This window comes from Drosophila persimilis, unplaced genomic scaffold (assembly GCF_003286085.1).
Source record: "Drosophila persimilis strain 14011-0111.01,24,50 unplaced genomic scaffold, DperRS2 tig00000191-arrow-pilon, whole genome shotgun sequence".
Taxonomy (NCBI): domain Eukaryota; kingdom Metazoa; phylum Arthropoda; class Insecta; order Diptera; family Drosophilidae; genus Drosophila; species Drosophila persimilis.
Genome location: NW_020825298.1, coordinates 6,931,237 through 6,942,800, shown reverse-complemented (window position 1 = coordinate 6,942,800; position 11,564 = coordinate 6,931,237). Strand labels below are relative to the sequence as shown.

The following is an 11,564-nucleotide window of genomic DNA, read 5'->3' as shown; positions in this document are numbered from 1 at the left end:
GAGTTCGTTTGAACCCGAAAATCCGAAGCACGCCTTTGGCTTTCAGTTGTTCAGCGACCGTCAGCCCGAGAGCACTACAAAAAAGTTTATAGAGCTTTTATTTTTGCAAAATATTATTACTAAAGTTTTTCAAACAAAAATATATAATTATGTGGAAACAAATGTTTGGTGTTTTGCTTATTGCCTTGTGCCTGATGCACTCGGGTGAGTGCTTTTTTCCCCCCATAGAAAGTGCAGGAAGAAAACTTGTTTTTGAGTGAAACATTTGAACCGAAATAGCATTTAAATATATATAAAACATCTTCCAGTTAAATATTGGAAAGTGAAATTGGATTCAAAGAACGCGGGGTTAAAGGTTGTAGTTGGAAACCAGAAAGCTGCCTTTTGCCGAGACCCAAATTGGAGACAAGTCAAAACCAGATTTAAAGACAACAAATCTTCAAAAAATGCTCCCTAATCAGGTTTCAAGACATACAGTGGAATATTTTCAACAATAAAACGTATTTAGAATCAAAAATCCGACAAAAAATGCTACCCAGATCGATCAATCAGGTTGTGCAATGAATTACTAAAAAAGAAAAACAAATTCCATTATTTATCACATACTAAAACTGCGGAAAACAATAAACAATCCATTTAACAAATATTCACGTACTTTTCCATACCATTTGGCCAAGACAAAAATAAGCAAAAAGTGACTTCATAGCAAAACAAAAAAAAAAGACACAAAAAACACAAATAAATATCCGGGGAAGAGTGAGAGAATTTGTGTTGGCGTTACATAATGGAATCGTGGGAAGGGGGGTGGGGCGCTCAAACTGGTTACAAGCAAATTCAAATCTCCCCCCAACCTTGACAGAGCTTTCGTTTCGAGTGTTTGGAATCAAGTAATCCAAGCTAGAATTCTATCTCTCTTTCTCTCTCTCTCTCTCTTCCACAGCGACTGCCATCAAGTGCTATCAATGCAAGTCCCTAACGGATCCCAACTGCGCCAAGGAGAAGATCGATGCTGGCTCCAACGTGCGGCAGGTGGACTGCGATAATGCGGCCAGGCCCAATACCATGGAACAGCTCCAGCCAGTGACCAAATGCAACAAGGTGGTCACCAGCGGTAAGTGAAATCTGTCTCTGAAGTTAAGTTCTTCCCTGCATACAAATTCCAAAGCACACACACACACATACACAACATTCGCACTGGCACGCACCTTGAACGGAAAACGTCAACAATTTAATAAGACGTGATGTCACCGTCGACAAACGATAGATGATGTTCGGGCGGGGGGGTTGGGGAAGGTCGGGCCCCGAGTTCCAATTAACATATGGCAAACAAAGTCAATGCAAAGCAGGCACAGTGCGTTACGCAGCCATAAGGCAGGCACGTCAATTATTATCCGAAAGCTTAAATCCGAAATTCCACTTTAACTGGAATCCAAAAAACACAAAACTTAAAATTAAACAAGAAATTTCGATGTTCACTCTACTGCTCCACTTTTCAATGTTTTAAACCGGGTAGAATTATTAGGGATCGACTATTAATCAGCGGGCATCAATAGATGATTCGGAGCATTCTAACAACCCTTAAGTCCAAAGAAATCACGTAAAATACCCTTTCTATTGAAAAAGAATGTATCCAAGATGATGCTAGTCGTTGTGGAGCAATATCCTGTGATCGGATGAGAGAAAATATAATATTTTATACCCTGATTGTGGCACACAGTATGTGTTAGAACCAATAAACACAAATCTGAATCACTTAAAACTATAAAAGACGTGGGAGGGGATTAATTATGGTATGGGGCTGCCATGGCGCATGTTTTCTTATTATTTTCACAAGACTGTATATTATATAGGATGTGGGAATAGACACGGGTAATTCAGGCGCAAAGTTCTTTCATATTATAAAATCCATAAACATTAAATTTAATCAATAGAAATAAATGTATGTATGTACTATATGTATAAATATATAGCAATATGTCAAAAGAGAATTCAATATTTTAAATGAATAGTGGAATAAAATAATTTAAATAAATATAATAAAATATATGTAATATAATAGAATAAATAGTGGGGAGCCAGGGTCTGCCAGGGGGCAGACTCGCTTTGTTCGCGCTGATATGAGCAAAATATCGGGATAGAGGATTTTGCCACCACGAACTTCCATCACTAACACAATTTCCCATAACGCTTTTTAACCATTTCCAAGAATTTGCCATCTCTAATTCGCATTCGAATTCGCGTAACGGAAGAATTATTTGTCCTCTTCTTTTACGCATCGAAAACGAACAGTTGCCGTCTCGTTCTATTTGCAACACACATATACACAGACACACTTCACAATTCTTGTCCACTGTTCGGACACTTGCCATCTCTCTCACTCACTCCCTCTCCGCCTGTTCCTCGCATACGACGCACATAACCTCACAATTCATTCGCATTTTTATGCACATGAAAAACACCAACACACATACATCGCCCCACCACACTTTTCTAATAAATATTTTCCACACTTGCAGACCGCGCCGGCGTCATTGTCTCCCGCGACTGCCACTTTGAGTCGATTGGGCAGAAGGACAACGAGTGCACGGTAACACACAGCCGCCAGGTGGAGAGCTGCTTCACCTGCAAGGGGGATCTGTGCAATGCCTCTGGAGCGTCCCGTTATTTGGCCCTGAGCGCAACTGTTCTGGTGGCGGTATTCGCCTTGCAAATGGCGCTGTGAGTGAAAACTCAACAAATGAGCAAAAACGAATAAAAATGCATTTTCATGTGCAAACACACATACACACATACCTATGTACAAATTAATGGCGTCTGTAAATTGTTAATTGGTTTTAAATAAAATTCAAGAAGGAAAAAAAACTTATAAATATGAATTGATGTATGGAAACATTTTTACCTTCGGGCTTGAAGCTGCAGGGCCCAGATTTTTCGAGCCAAGAAATCATTTATGCCATCGACAGATAATTGTTCGTATTCCATATCTATCTCCATATTCGTCATTTTGGTTTAGCTATTTTCTTCAGTCTCACAAAAAACTTTAAAACTACGTTCACGACGAAATAAAAGGACCGTGCACACGGAAAAAAACAAGATGGCGGCAAAACGGGACTTGGTTTGGCTAAAAACACTAATTACGCTGCTAAAAACACCTGCACAAACGATTTTCAATAAATAAGTACTCGACTGTGCACTTATGAACGTTTTTCAAACATTTAACACTTTTATTTCCACTTTTACAACAGAACAATAGTTTAAAATATTTAGGCGACACGAACAGATCGGAGAGACAAAACGAAAGGAAGAGGAAAGCCCAAAGCAGCGCTGCCGTAGCGGGTACTTCGTACGGGCATCGATAATCGATACTTCGATACTATTCATAATAGGAAAATCCTGTCATTTGATATCGGAAATACCAAAAAGTCGTGATCATAAAAATATTTGAGTTTGAATGGATTTCTCTCATTCGAAATATGGCAAATATATACGGTGCTCAATATTTAAATAGGAGAAAATCCTTGATCACTATATTTACCTTGTTAATATTGAGCTGCTGATTTATTTATAATTATGTATTTATTATTATCGGAATACGCTACGATACGAGTAAGTATCGTGGAAAAATTACCACAGCAGTAACTCCCATCACCACAGAATCCGAATGCCATCTCTAGTCCACATACGAACTCGCCTAACGGAATTAATTCTTGTCGTCTCCTTTTACCCAACGCCGATGAACTCTTGCTGCCTCGTTCGTCGCGAACACCCACACACTCACCGTGTGTGTGATCACAGTTCTTGCCCCTTTTTTTGCACGTCCCTTTCGCAAGGCAGTTTCTCTGATGTTTCTCACATAAAACACATGCATACATTCCGCCCATTTGCATAGGAAAACACACCAACGCATGATCAAATATCAGCAGAATGTACAAATGAATGGCCTGTTTAAATTGTTAATTGATTTGAAATAAAAATCAAGGGAGCATATTTACCTTTGGTCTTCAAGCTGCAGGGCGTCGACTTTTCGCATTAAGAAGTCGTTTATGTCTGATGCATTTACAATATTATTTTCAAAACACATCTCTCCATATTCCATATCTATCTCCATTCTCGTCTTTTTGGTTTAGCTTATTTATTTAGTCTCAAAAAAAAAGTTTAACGACGTTCACGACGAAACGAAAGGTATATCCACAAAAACACAAGATGGCGGCCAAACTGGACTTGGTTTGCCTAAAAACACTTATTACGCTGCGAAAACCACCGACACAAACGAATTTCAATAAATTAATATTAAATGTTGCACTTATACACGCTTTGACAACTTTTAACACTGCTTTTTCCATTTTTACAACGCAAAGACAAAGTTTAAAACATTTAAGCGACGCGCACAGATCGGAAGCACAATACATATACTAAAATATACCGTAAATACTGATGAAGAAACGAGCTTAGCCCACTAAGACCCCCTTTATTTAAGCCGGATAACGCCTCGAGTTAAATCGCGGAAAATAATACCAATAATAATAATAAGAATTTTTCCTGTAGATCTGTAGACCTATCCATCTTTTTAACTTCTTATCTCTTACCTGAGCTGCGTTAAAATTATTCAAGATTCATAAGTTAAGTGGAGTGTATTTAACTACCCCCTGGACGACAATGGGCTAATCGTTCTCTGTCCATGATTGGAAATCATATTTATCACCTATCTCGACCCCGATACCATTTCTTGGTTGCTATGAGAAGACCATAAACTGCACAATTTCATTGAACTAGAATTAGTTTCTGCATTCATTGGAGCCGGAGATGACAAACATATCCCAAAATTTATATGCACATAAATGTACATATATGCATAAATTGTTGTATTTGTAAACCATATTTTTGGTTGTTACATACATTTTCTCTAACCGTTATACCCTTATTCATTCTTTGAGTGCCTCGCACAAACACAAACAACCAATGAAAGCAAGGAAATACACACACAGTGAAACACAATTTGCGCGCCAGTGATCAACACATGCACACAAGAGTACGTACGTGTGTGTATGCAGCAAAAATGGTAGTCATCAGAGACAGAGAGAGAAGAAGGAAGCAGCAAAAGAAGCATAGCAGAAACATGAAAAAACTGAAAAAGTAAATAAGACATAAGAAAAGTAGACAAGACAAGCCACAGGCCCTTCCGGGACTCCACTTTGAACGTGGCTGTTTGGCGATCATCGGGCCTGGCTTGGTCTCCAAACGGGCAGCCATATTTGATAATAATGCGGGCACTGGAGGCCACTGCTTCCAAATGGATCCATGCGAGCTGAATAAAACCACGCCGACAAAGGCTCCAATGTCATCTTCCATCAGTCGGATCAAATCCGTGGAGGGGAAGGGTAAGTGCGCTGTCGGTCGAATGATACAACCTACATAACTCTTATTGCAGTTCTCCCCATAGCCCAATTTGCAGCTCTGCAGGTGTCTCTACTGGAACAGTGGTCTTATTGTGGCATAAAGAGATGGAGATTATCGTAAATCAAAACAACATTCAGAAAAATTTCTTTGTTGCGCAGCCAGAGCCAGCATTTGCAACGGTGACAGTGTCCAAGGTGATACCGTCCCAAGCCGCCACCGGCGCCTTTGTCTGAGCTCTGCCCTCCCGCCCTCTCCATCAGCAAGAGCCGCTCACTCAAGCCACGCACGATAACGATGGTGACGACCTATAGCCCATGTTGCTGATCTGCATGTGCATCCTTGCAAAGCGGCTGCTGTGGCGACTCACACGTCATCACACGAGACGCGGATATTGCGCTTTGTGGGCAGAATAACATCCAAGGATCGCCTGTTCAACCTCGACTCTAGGGTGGACAACATTTCGGTTGCCTTTAACAAGCAAGCAGCCAGGTGCCACAGGAAGGGCATGTCGTTACCAAGGCTGTTGCCATCTTCCTCAAGAAGACTGGAAAATTGAAGGTGCCCGACCAGATGGACATCATGAAGACGGCCAAATTCAAGGAGCTGGCCCCTTACGATCTCGACTGTTTATATGGTGGCGTTGCGCCTCGTTCCTGCGTCATTTCTATCACCGCAGTCCTGCTTGTGTTAGCTCCATAACCAAGATCTATGGTGATCGCAAGCGCAACGGGGTCCACCCAGCGCATTGCCGCTGACGGTGCTGTCCGTAAGGGTCTCCAGGACATCGAGTACGCCCGCCTTGTCCAGAAGCACCCAAACGGTGGCCGCAAGCTCAGCTCCATCGTACAGGACAGCCTGATTTGGATCGCATCGCCAACCAGATTGTGGTCAAGCAGCGCGATGCCGCCAAGCAGATGGGTCCCCTTGTCGTTTCCTAGTAAACGTGGATCGCACTTCTCTGTTCCCACACCAAGATTAGCCGTTGCATCTCGCTTCCCTCCGCCAGGCGACGCACACGGGGCGAGGAAGATTGCGTGTGGGAGAGAGTAAGCGCGACGAAGGGGGTAGCATAGCCATGGAAAATTGAATTGTTCATTCTGGTTATAATATTGATCCGATCTGATCCAGACGCGATATGTATTTGTGCAACCTTTCTTGAGGTCTGCCTAAAATTTGTGTAGGAAACAGGTGCGATTAAAATGATTACATTCTTTGTATTCATACATAATTTTTTAGTAATATGAACTTATTTATGTCTTTTAGATCTGTCCGAATTTGTTCGCCCCAATTATCTCTTTAAGCGCGTCCATGAGGCGCAGGCACTCGGTGTCCTAGCTGGTCGACTCAGAGAGATAAAACTGGAAAATGGATAGATGGAAAGCAAGAATGTATTGTTTAACTTGCAAATCATAGGATTACATATGCATATACTGACTGAGTACCAAATAAACATCCTTTCAGGCGTCTAATTCGAATGACCCACCGATCCTTGACTCTCTTCGGCTCGAAAGCCAAACACACTCTGAAAACTGAGAGAAATCCCAAATCTTTGTGTATACATCAATCTTTTATTTCGATTACAAAACGTTCTACTTTTCGTGGGGGCAATACAATACAAATACAATACAATTTGCAAGTGCAGGCCCCTCACATCCTTAAACTAAAGAATTCTTTGTAAAAATTGCATACAAAATAGAGACAGACAAAAATGCGAGATTCGAACATTGAGCTTAAGATATACGGAATGTTTTGTGTGTTGTGCGGCATAGAGATATGGACGGAAACGAGTTCCAAGTTTTAAGTTTTTTTGTTTTTAGATTCGACTCATTGGAAAAGGCACTTGAAAATTACACATTAGTTTTGGCTAGGGCTAGGCGGGCTATTGCTATTGCCTCAAGAGTTGCGCCACGAGGACAGCGAGGAGGGTGCCGCCCAGGACGCTGGCCAGCCCGAGGCGGGGCAGGCCGGCGCCGTTGCAGCCGTCCTTGCTGTTGCAGGTGCAGTACTCCATGAAGATGTTGTAGCTGCCCGTCCGCATCAGGCAGTAGCGCTCGTCGCCCTCGATGCCCGGCTCGCCCATGTACGCACAGCTGCGGAAGTAACGCCACTCGCCGTGCACCTTCTGGCGGATCTTGCGACACATCGTCGGCCGCACCCCCTTCAGGTGCTCCAGTTCGGGGGCCTGCTGGCAGTCCGTGATGGCCAGGGTGCTATTGTCGAAGGGATCGCCGCACTTGGGATCGCTGTCGCTGCGGCAGTCCCAGCACTTGATGGCCTGGGCTGTGGTCAATCACATGAGACAACATTTTTATGGCATTAATAAAATATACGCGGCGCAGACGCAGGTGGCTCTCATAGGGCACTTACCAGTTTGCAGCAGGAAGCACAGCAGTACAGCACCCAGAACGCATTTCTCAAAGGTTTTCATTCTGAACGGTCTATATTTCTGATGGTTTTAACTCGTTTTGGGGCCTCTGCAAACAACAAATTAATGAAAACAAAATGCGAACACCGCCCAAAAAATGCTGGCTGGTATCGATAGTTTTCGTGCTCTTATCGATGGCTGTCTTGGTGTGTTTCTTTTTCCAACAGGCTGGTAGCACTGTCCACATAAAATACCAAAGCAAACAAATTTGTTTTATTTTACGCAAAATCCAATAAAAGCAAGTATTAAGAATCAGCCAGTTCAGTAGAAAATTAATTTAGCAATCGTTTAAAGTTAAGTGGCTAATAATATTCTGTACAATAGAACTTGAGTTCGTCAGTATATTTACGGTATGTTTTTAAATTTGGACGGTATATTTCTGAGGGTCGGACTGTATATTTTAATCCGCGGTCACATCATTCCATTTGTTTTCAATTTATTTAGTTTAAATCTCCATTTTAGCTAAGTTAATTGAAACGCACAAACCATACGAAGCTCAACCATGTCCAGAATAACGCGCTGTGCCTTTATATTGCTCTCGCTGGCCGTGTGCGGTAGGTGGTTATGCAAAAAACCCAACGCCACATTCATAATCTCCGCTTAGGGTGTGGCTTGGGGCAGGTGTTTTGTTTGTTAATTGAGATTCATTACTGTTTTTCTTACAGGCAGCTGGGCCATACGCTGCTACCAGTGCTCCTCGGACCAAGACCGCAAGGGTCACGACAGCTGCGGCGCCTACAAAAAGTTCAATCGCACCGAACACATTGCCATCGAATGCAACAGCGACGAGAGCCACATGCCCGGCTCCTTCTGCATGAAGGTGGTCCAGCAGGGACCCAGGGGATTCATCTGTTAGCATCTCACGTTGTTACTTCTTGAATATCCATCGTTTAATGGTTGTTTTTTCTCTCTCCCCAGGGGACGGACGCTGGCGTCAGGTGATACGTCGCTGTGCCTCTGTCTCGGATACGGGCGTGACGGGCGTCTGCAATTGGGGCGTCTACGAGAACGGCGTGTACTGGGAGGAATGCTATTGCTCCAACGACAGTTGCAATGGCTCTAGCCTGCTACAAATGCACGGATCTCTGCAACTTTTGCTGGGTTTCCTTCTGATGGGCGCCGCCGCAAGGATTGTGCGTCGCAGCTAAGAGGCGGATTACCACAAACGACAAAAAAAGACAGCCACCAATAGTGCCTTTACCCACTGCTCTTTATTTATTACATTTTAAGCCAAGGAAAACTTTTTTATAACGAAACACATTCCGTCCACTTTTCCATGTCTAAATCTAAGCCAGAAAGTTGTACACTCGGCGAAAGAGCCTCAAATCGAAATATACACTAGTATAGACCATAGTAGAGATTTATTAGCCACTATCCGGCTGTCCAGTCCAGCAGCGTCTTTGGCATGGCCTCGGCTACGAAATCGATTTGCCACGATGCTAATTCCCTTTCCAGAACTAATTCTTACCCCGCCTTTAGATGTTCTATCTATTGGAAATAACAAAAGTCCCTCCGCAACATCTGAAAGAAGCAGTTCCTATAAGAAAATGACGTTAATTTCCGTCGTCGTCATCGTCATCGCGGCCCTGTCTGGGCTTTCGCGGGCCCTCAAGGATCGTGAGTACAACGCGGTAATGGGGACTATACTTCATCTAAAACACTCTCTCTCGCAGCGATCTGTGCTCTGGAACCGGCCAGTCACGGCACCGATGGTTTCACCTGCCATGGCCATTTTCCGAGATATTCCTATTATCTCTTTAAGAACGAGTGCGAAAGGTGGATATATGGCGGCTGTGGAAAACCGAACAGGAATAACTTCGGCACGATAGAGGAGTGCCAGCATAAATGCAAGGAAGCTGCCTCTATAGAAATAATAAAGTAAAGGCCAAAAAAGGCTGGGGTGTAAAAAACTCGAAAAATATCACTCAATTTTCTCTATGCTGTCTGTTCGCCGAAAGGACAGAGAAAAAAGAGGCACACCGTTTACTCTCTCAACAGAAGGCGTATTTTTGGTACTCTTTTGAGCAGCACTCTCTTATGAAGACCTTGTGAAGAAGGGATTGAAGTTCGGCACGTGAGCAAAACGAGTCAAGTAGAAGCAAAGTCTCTGTTTTGTTGGATTTCCTTTGGTTTTTACTCCACGAAGTGTCTCCCCTGAACGAATGCCCAAAGAGAGCCTCAAAATACTCTCGTTGGTTGGAAGTGGAAGTGCCTTTTCGATCCCAGTTTCAAATGTGTCCGGGGCAAAGAGGGACCCCCATTCTTACTAGATCTAAACTCTTGAATCTCTTATAATCCCTTTCAGTGGCTCTTATAGCCATGAAACGTACTGTAAAATCAAGCAATTTCTTCCTTTGTTTTTATAACATTTATTTTTAATTTGTTTTGGTTTTTGATCTTGCCAGATGTTTTCTTTACAATATTTGTAATTTAACATTAACTTATGCCATAAATTGTTGATTTTTTGTTTTGTTTTGGTTTTTTCAATATATTATTTTTGTTTTTTTTTTTGTTTCATGAACTGTATGGAGAGAAATTGCGGTCCTGTTAACAGTTAATCAGTTTAAAATTGTACGCTAAAAATCCAATTTATATATATATTTGTATATAGTATAGGTATATGTATGTATATTTATGTTCTTGTACACTAAAATCGACTCTCTTTGCTATGCTTAAGGGCTATGTATTGTATATAGATCGTATGACAAAAAGAAAATCAAGTGAATTTCCCTAAAAAGCAAAGAAAATGATGTCCTATGAAATGGGTGCACTGACAACAAGGAAAACGTGAATTAAATATGCCTTTAGTTTCGCTAGGTGCATGAGAGAAATGAATAATTTATTAACGCCAAATCCCTAAGGGGCCCTGGGGGGACTCTATGAGTCGCCAGGCCATCTCATCTGGCCGTCTACTGTTCCACTCTATCCACACGATATACATCAACTTCCTGGCGATCCGAACGAAGTGAAAAATATTTGCTCAATGCTGCTTTTTGGTTTCGAAAACTATGAAGATTATGGACGATGGCTGGGATAATGAGTGGGTGTATGTTTGAGAAGCCAAAACTCAAATGATTCAAAACACATGGGGATTACGTTTATGCGGTGGCGTTTTTGAAGATAAGTATTTTTAGCTCTTTAAGAGACAATATTGCACTTTTTTTGGGGAAATCTGTGGCGAAAATGTGGAAGAATATTCCTCAAAAAATTGTAAAATGCTAAATTAAATTAAAATAACTAAGAGCTAAGCATAAATTTAAAAAAACAATATAAAATACTGCTCAAAGAGGCTCTAGCGACACCAAAACCCAAGTTTTTTTAGGCTTGGATCAGTGAGTCCTGGCAGAAACGCATCCTAGCACCAATCAAACCAATCGAGGGGTGCTGCTGCATAACGCGTGACTCATATTTATAACTGAACAACTGAGCATACAATTAAATAGAAATAAAAATAGACTTGATGCCAAAATCATTTACAAAACATCTTAAAATTCTCAAGGCCCCAATAAAACAATGATAGAGGTATTATAAATTATAGAAAATGGCAACTAAATTAAAAATTCTAGCTCTAAATCTGGGGTATGTCCTCCCACAGGAGAAGTCCTCCCTCCAGACGAAAAGAATCCCTTTAAATGGCAAAAACAGATTTCCCTGCAAACTATTTACAGAACTTCAGTGGCGCACCGCATGAACGCATTTAACATTTAAACAGACACACACAAACATTATTTAAGACTAGTTT

General features: G+C 41.8%; 4 protein-coding genes and 1 pseudogene across 4 annotated transcripts; 4 read left to right on the top strand and 1 right to left on the bottom strand.

Annotated features, from left to right (window-relative positions):
• The first annotated feature begins 121 nt into the window (after positions 1-121).
• On the top strand, positions 122-2,788 carry LOC6589292. Its single transcript, XM_002015026.2, has 3 exons — positions 122-204; positions 941-1,111; positions 2,517-2,788. Exons 1-3 carry the CDS (start codon positions 150-152, stop codon positions 2,720-2,722), a joined length of 432 nt encoding a protein of 143 aa, XP_002015062.1. The 5' UTR covers positions 122-149; the 3' UTR covers positions 2,723-2,788.
• Positions 2,789-5,691: 2,903 nt separating this feature from the next.
• On the top strand, positions 5,692-6,335 carry LOC113565643 (annotated as a pseudogene).
• Positions 6,336-6,945: 610 nt separating this feature from the next.
• On the bottom strand, positions 6,946-7,903 carry LOC6589294. Its single transcript, XM_002015028.2, has 2 exons — positions 7,765-7,903; positions 6,946-7,677 (listed from the first exon to the last, which is right to left on the bottom strand). The coding sequence occupies exons 1-2, from the start codon at positions 7,823-7,825 to the stop codon at positions 7,283-7,285; spliced, it is 456 nt and encodes a 151-aa protein (XP_002015064.1). The 5' UTR covers positions 7,826-7,903; the 3' UTR covers positions 6,946-7,282.
• Positions 7,904-8,288: 385 nt separating this feature from the next.
• Positions 8,289-9,175, top strand: LOC6589295. The gene is made up of 3 exons (XM_002015029.2): positions 8,289-8,376; positions 8,488-8,673; positions 8,741-9,175. Exons 1-3 carry the CDS (start codon positions 8,325-8,327, stop codon positions 8,968-8,970), a joined length of 468 nt encoding a protein of 155 aa, XP_002015065.1. The 5' UTR covers positions 8,289-8,324; the 3' UTR covers positions 8,971-9,175.
• A 156-nt stretch (positions 9,176-9,331) lies between these two features.
• Positions 9,332-9,741, top strand: LOC6589296 (male accessory gland serine protease inhibitor). The gene is made up of 2 exons (XM_002015030.2): positions 9,332-9,439; positions 9,496-9,741. The coding sequence occupies exons 1-2, from the start codon at positions 9,370-9,372 to the stop codon at positions 9,702-9,704; spliced, it is 279 nt and encodes a 92-aa protein (XP_002015066.1). The 5' UTR covers positions 9,332-9,369; the 3' UTR covers positions 9,705-9,741.
• Positions 9,742-11,564: the final 1,823 nt, after the last annotated feature.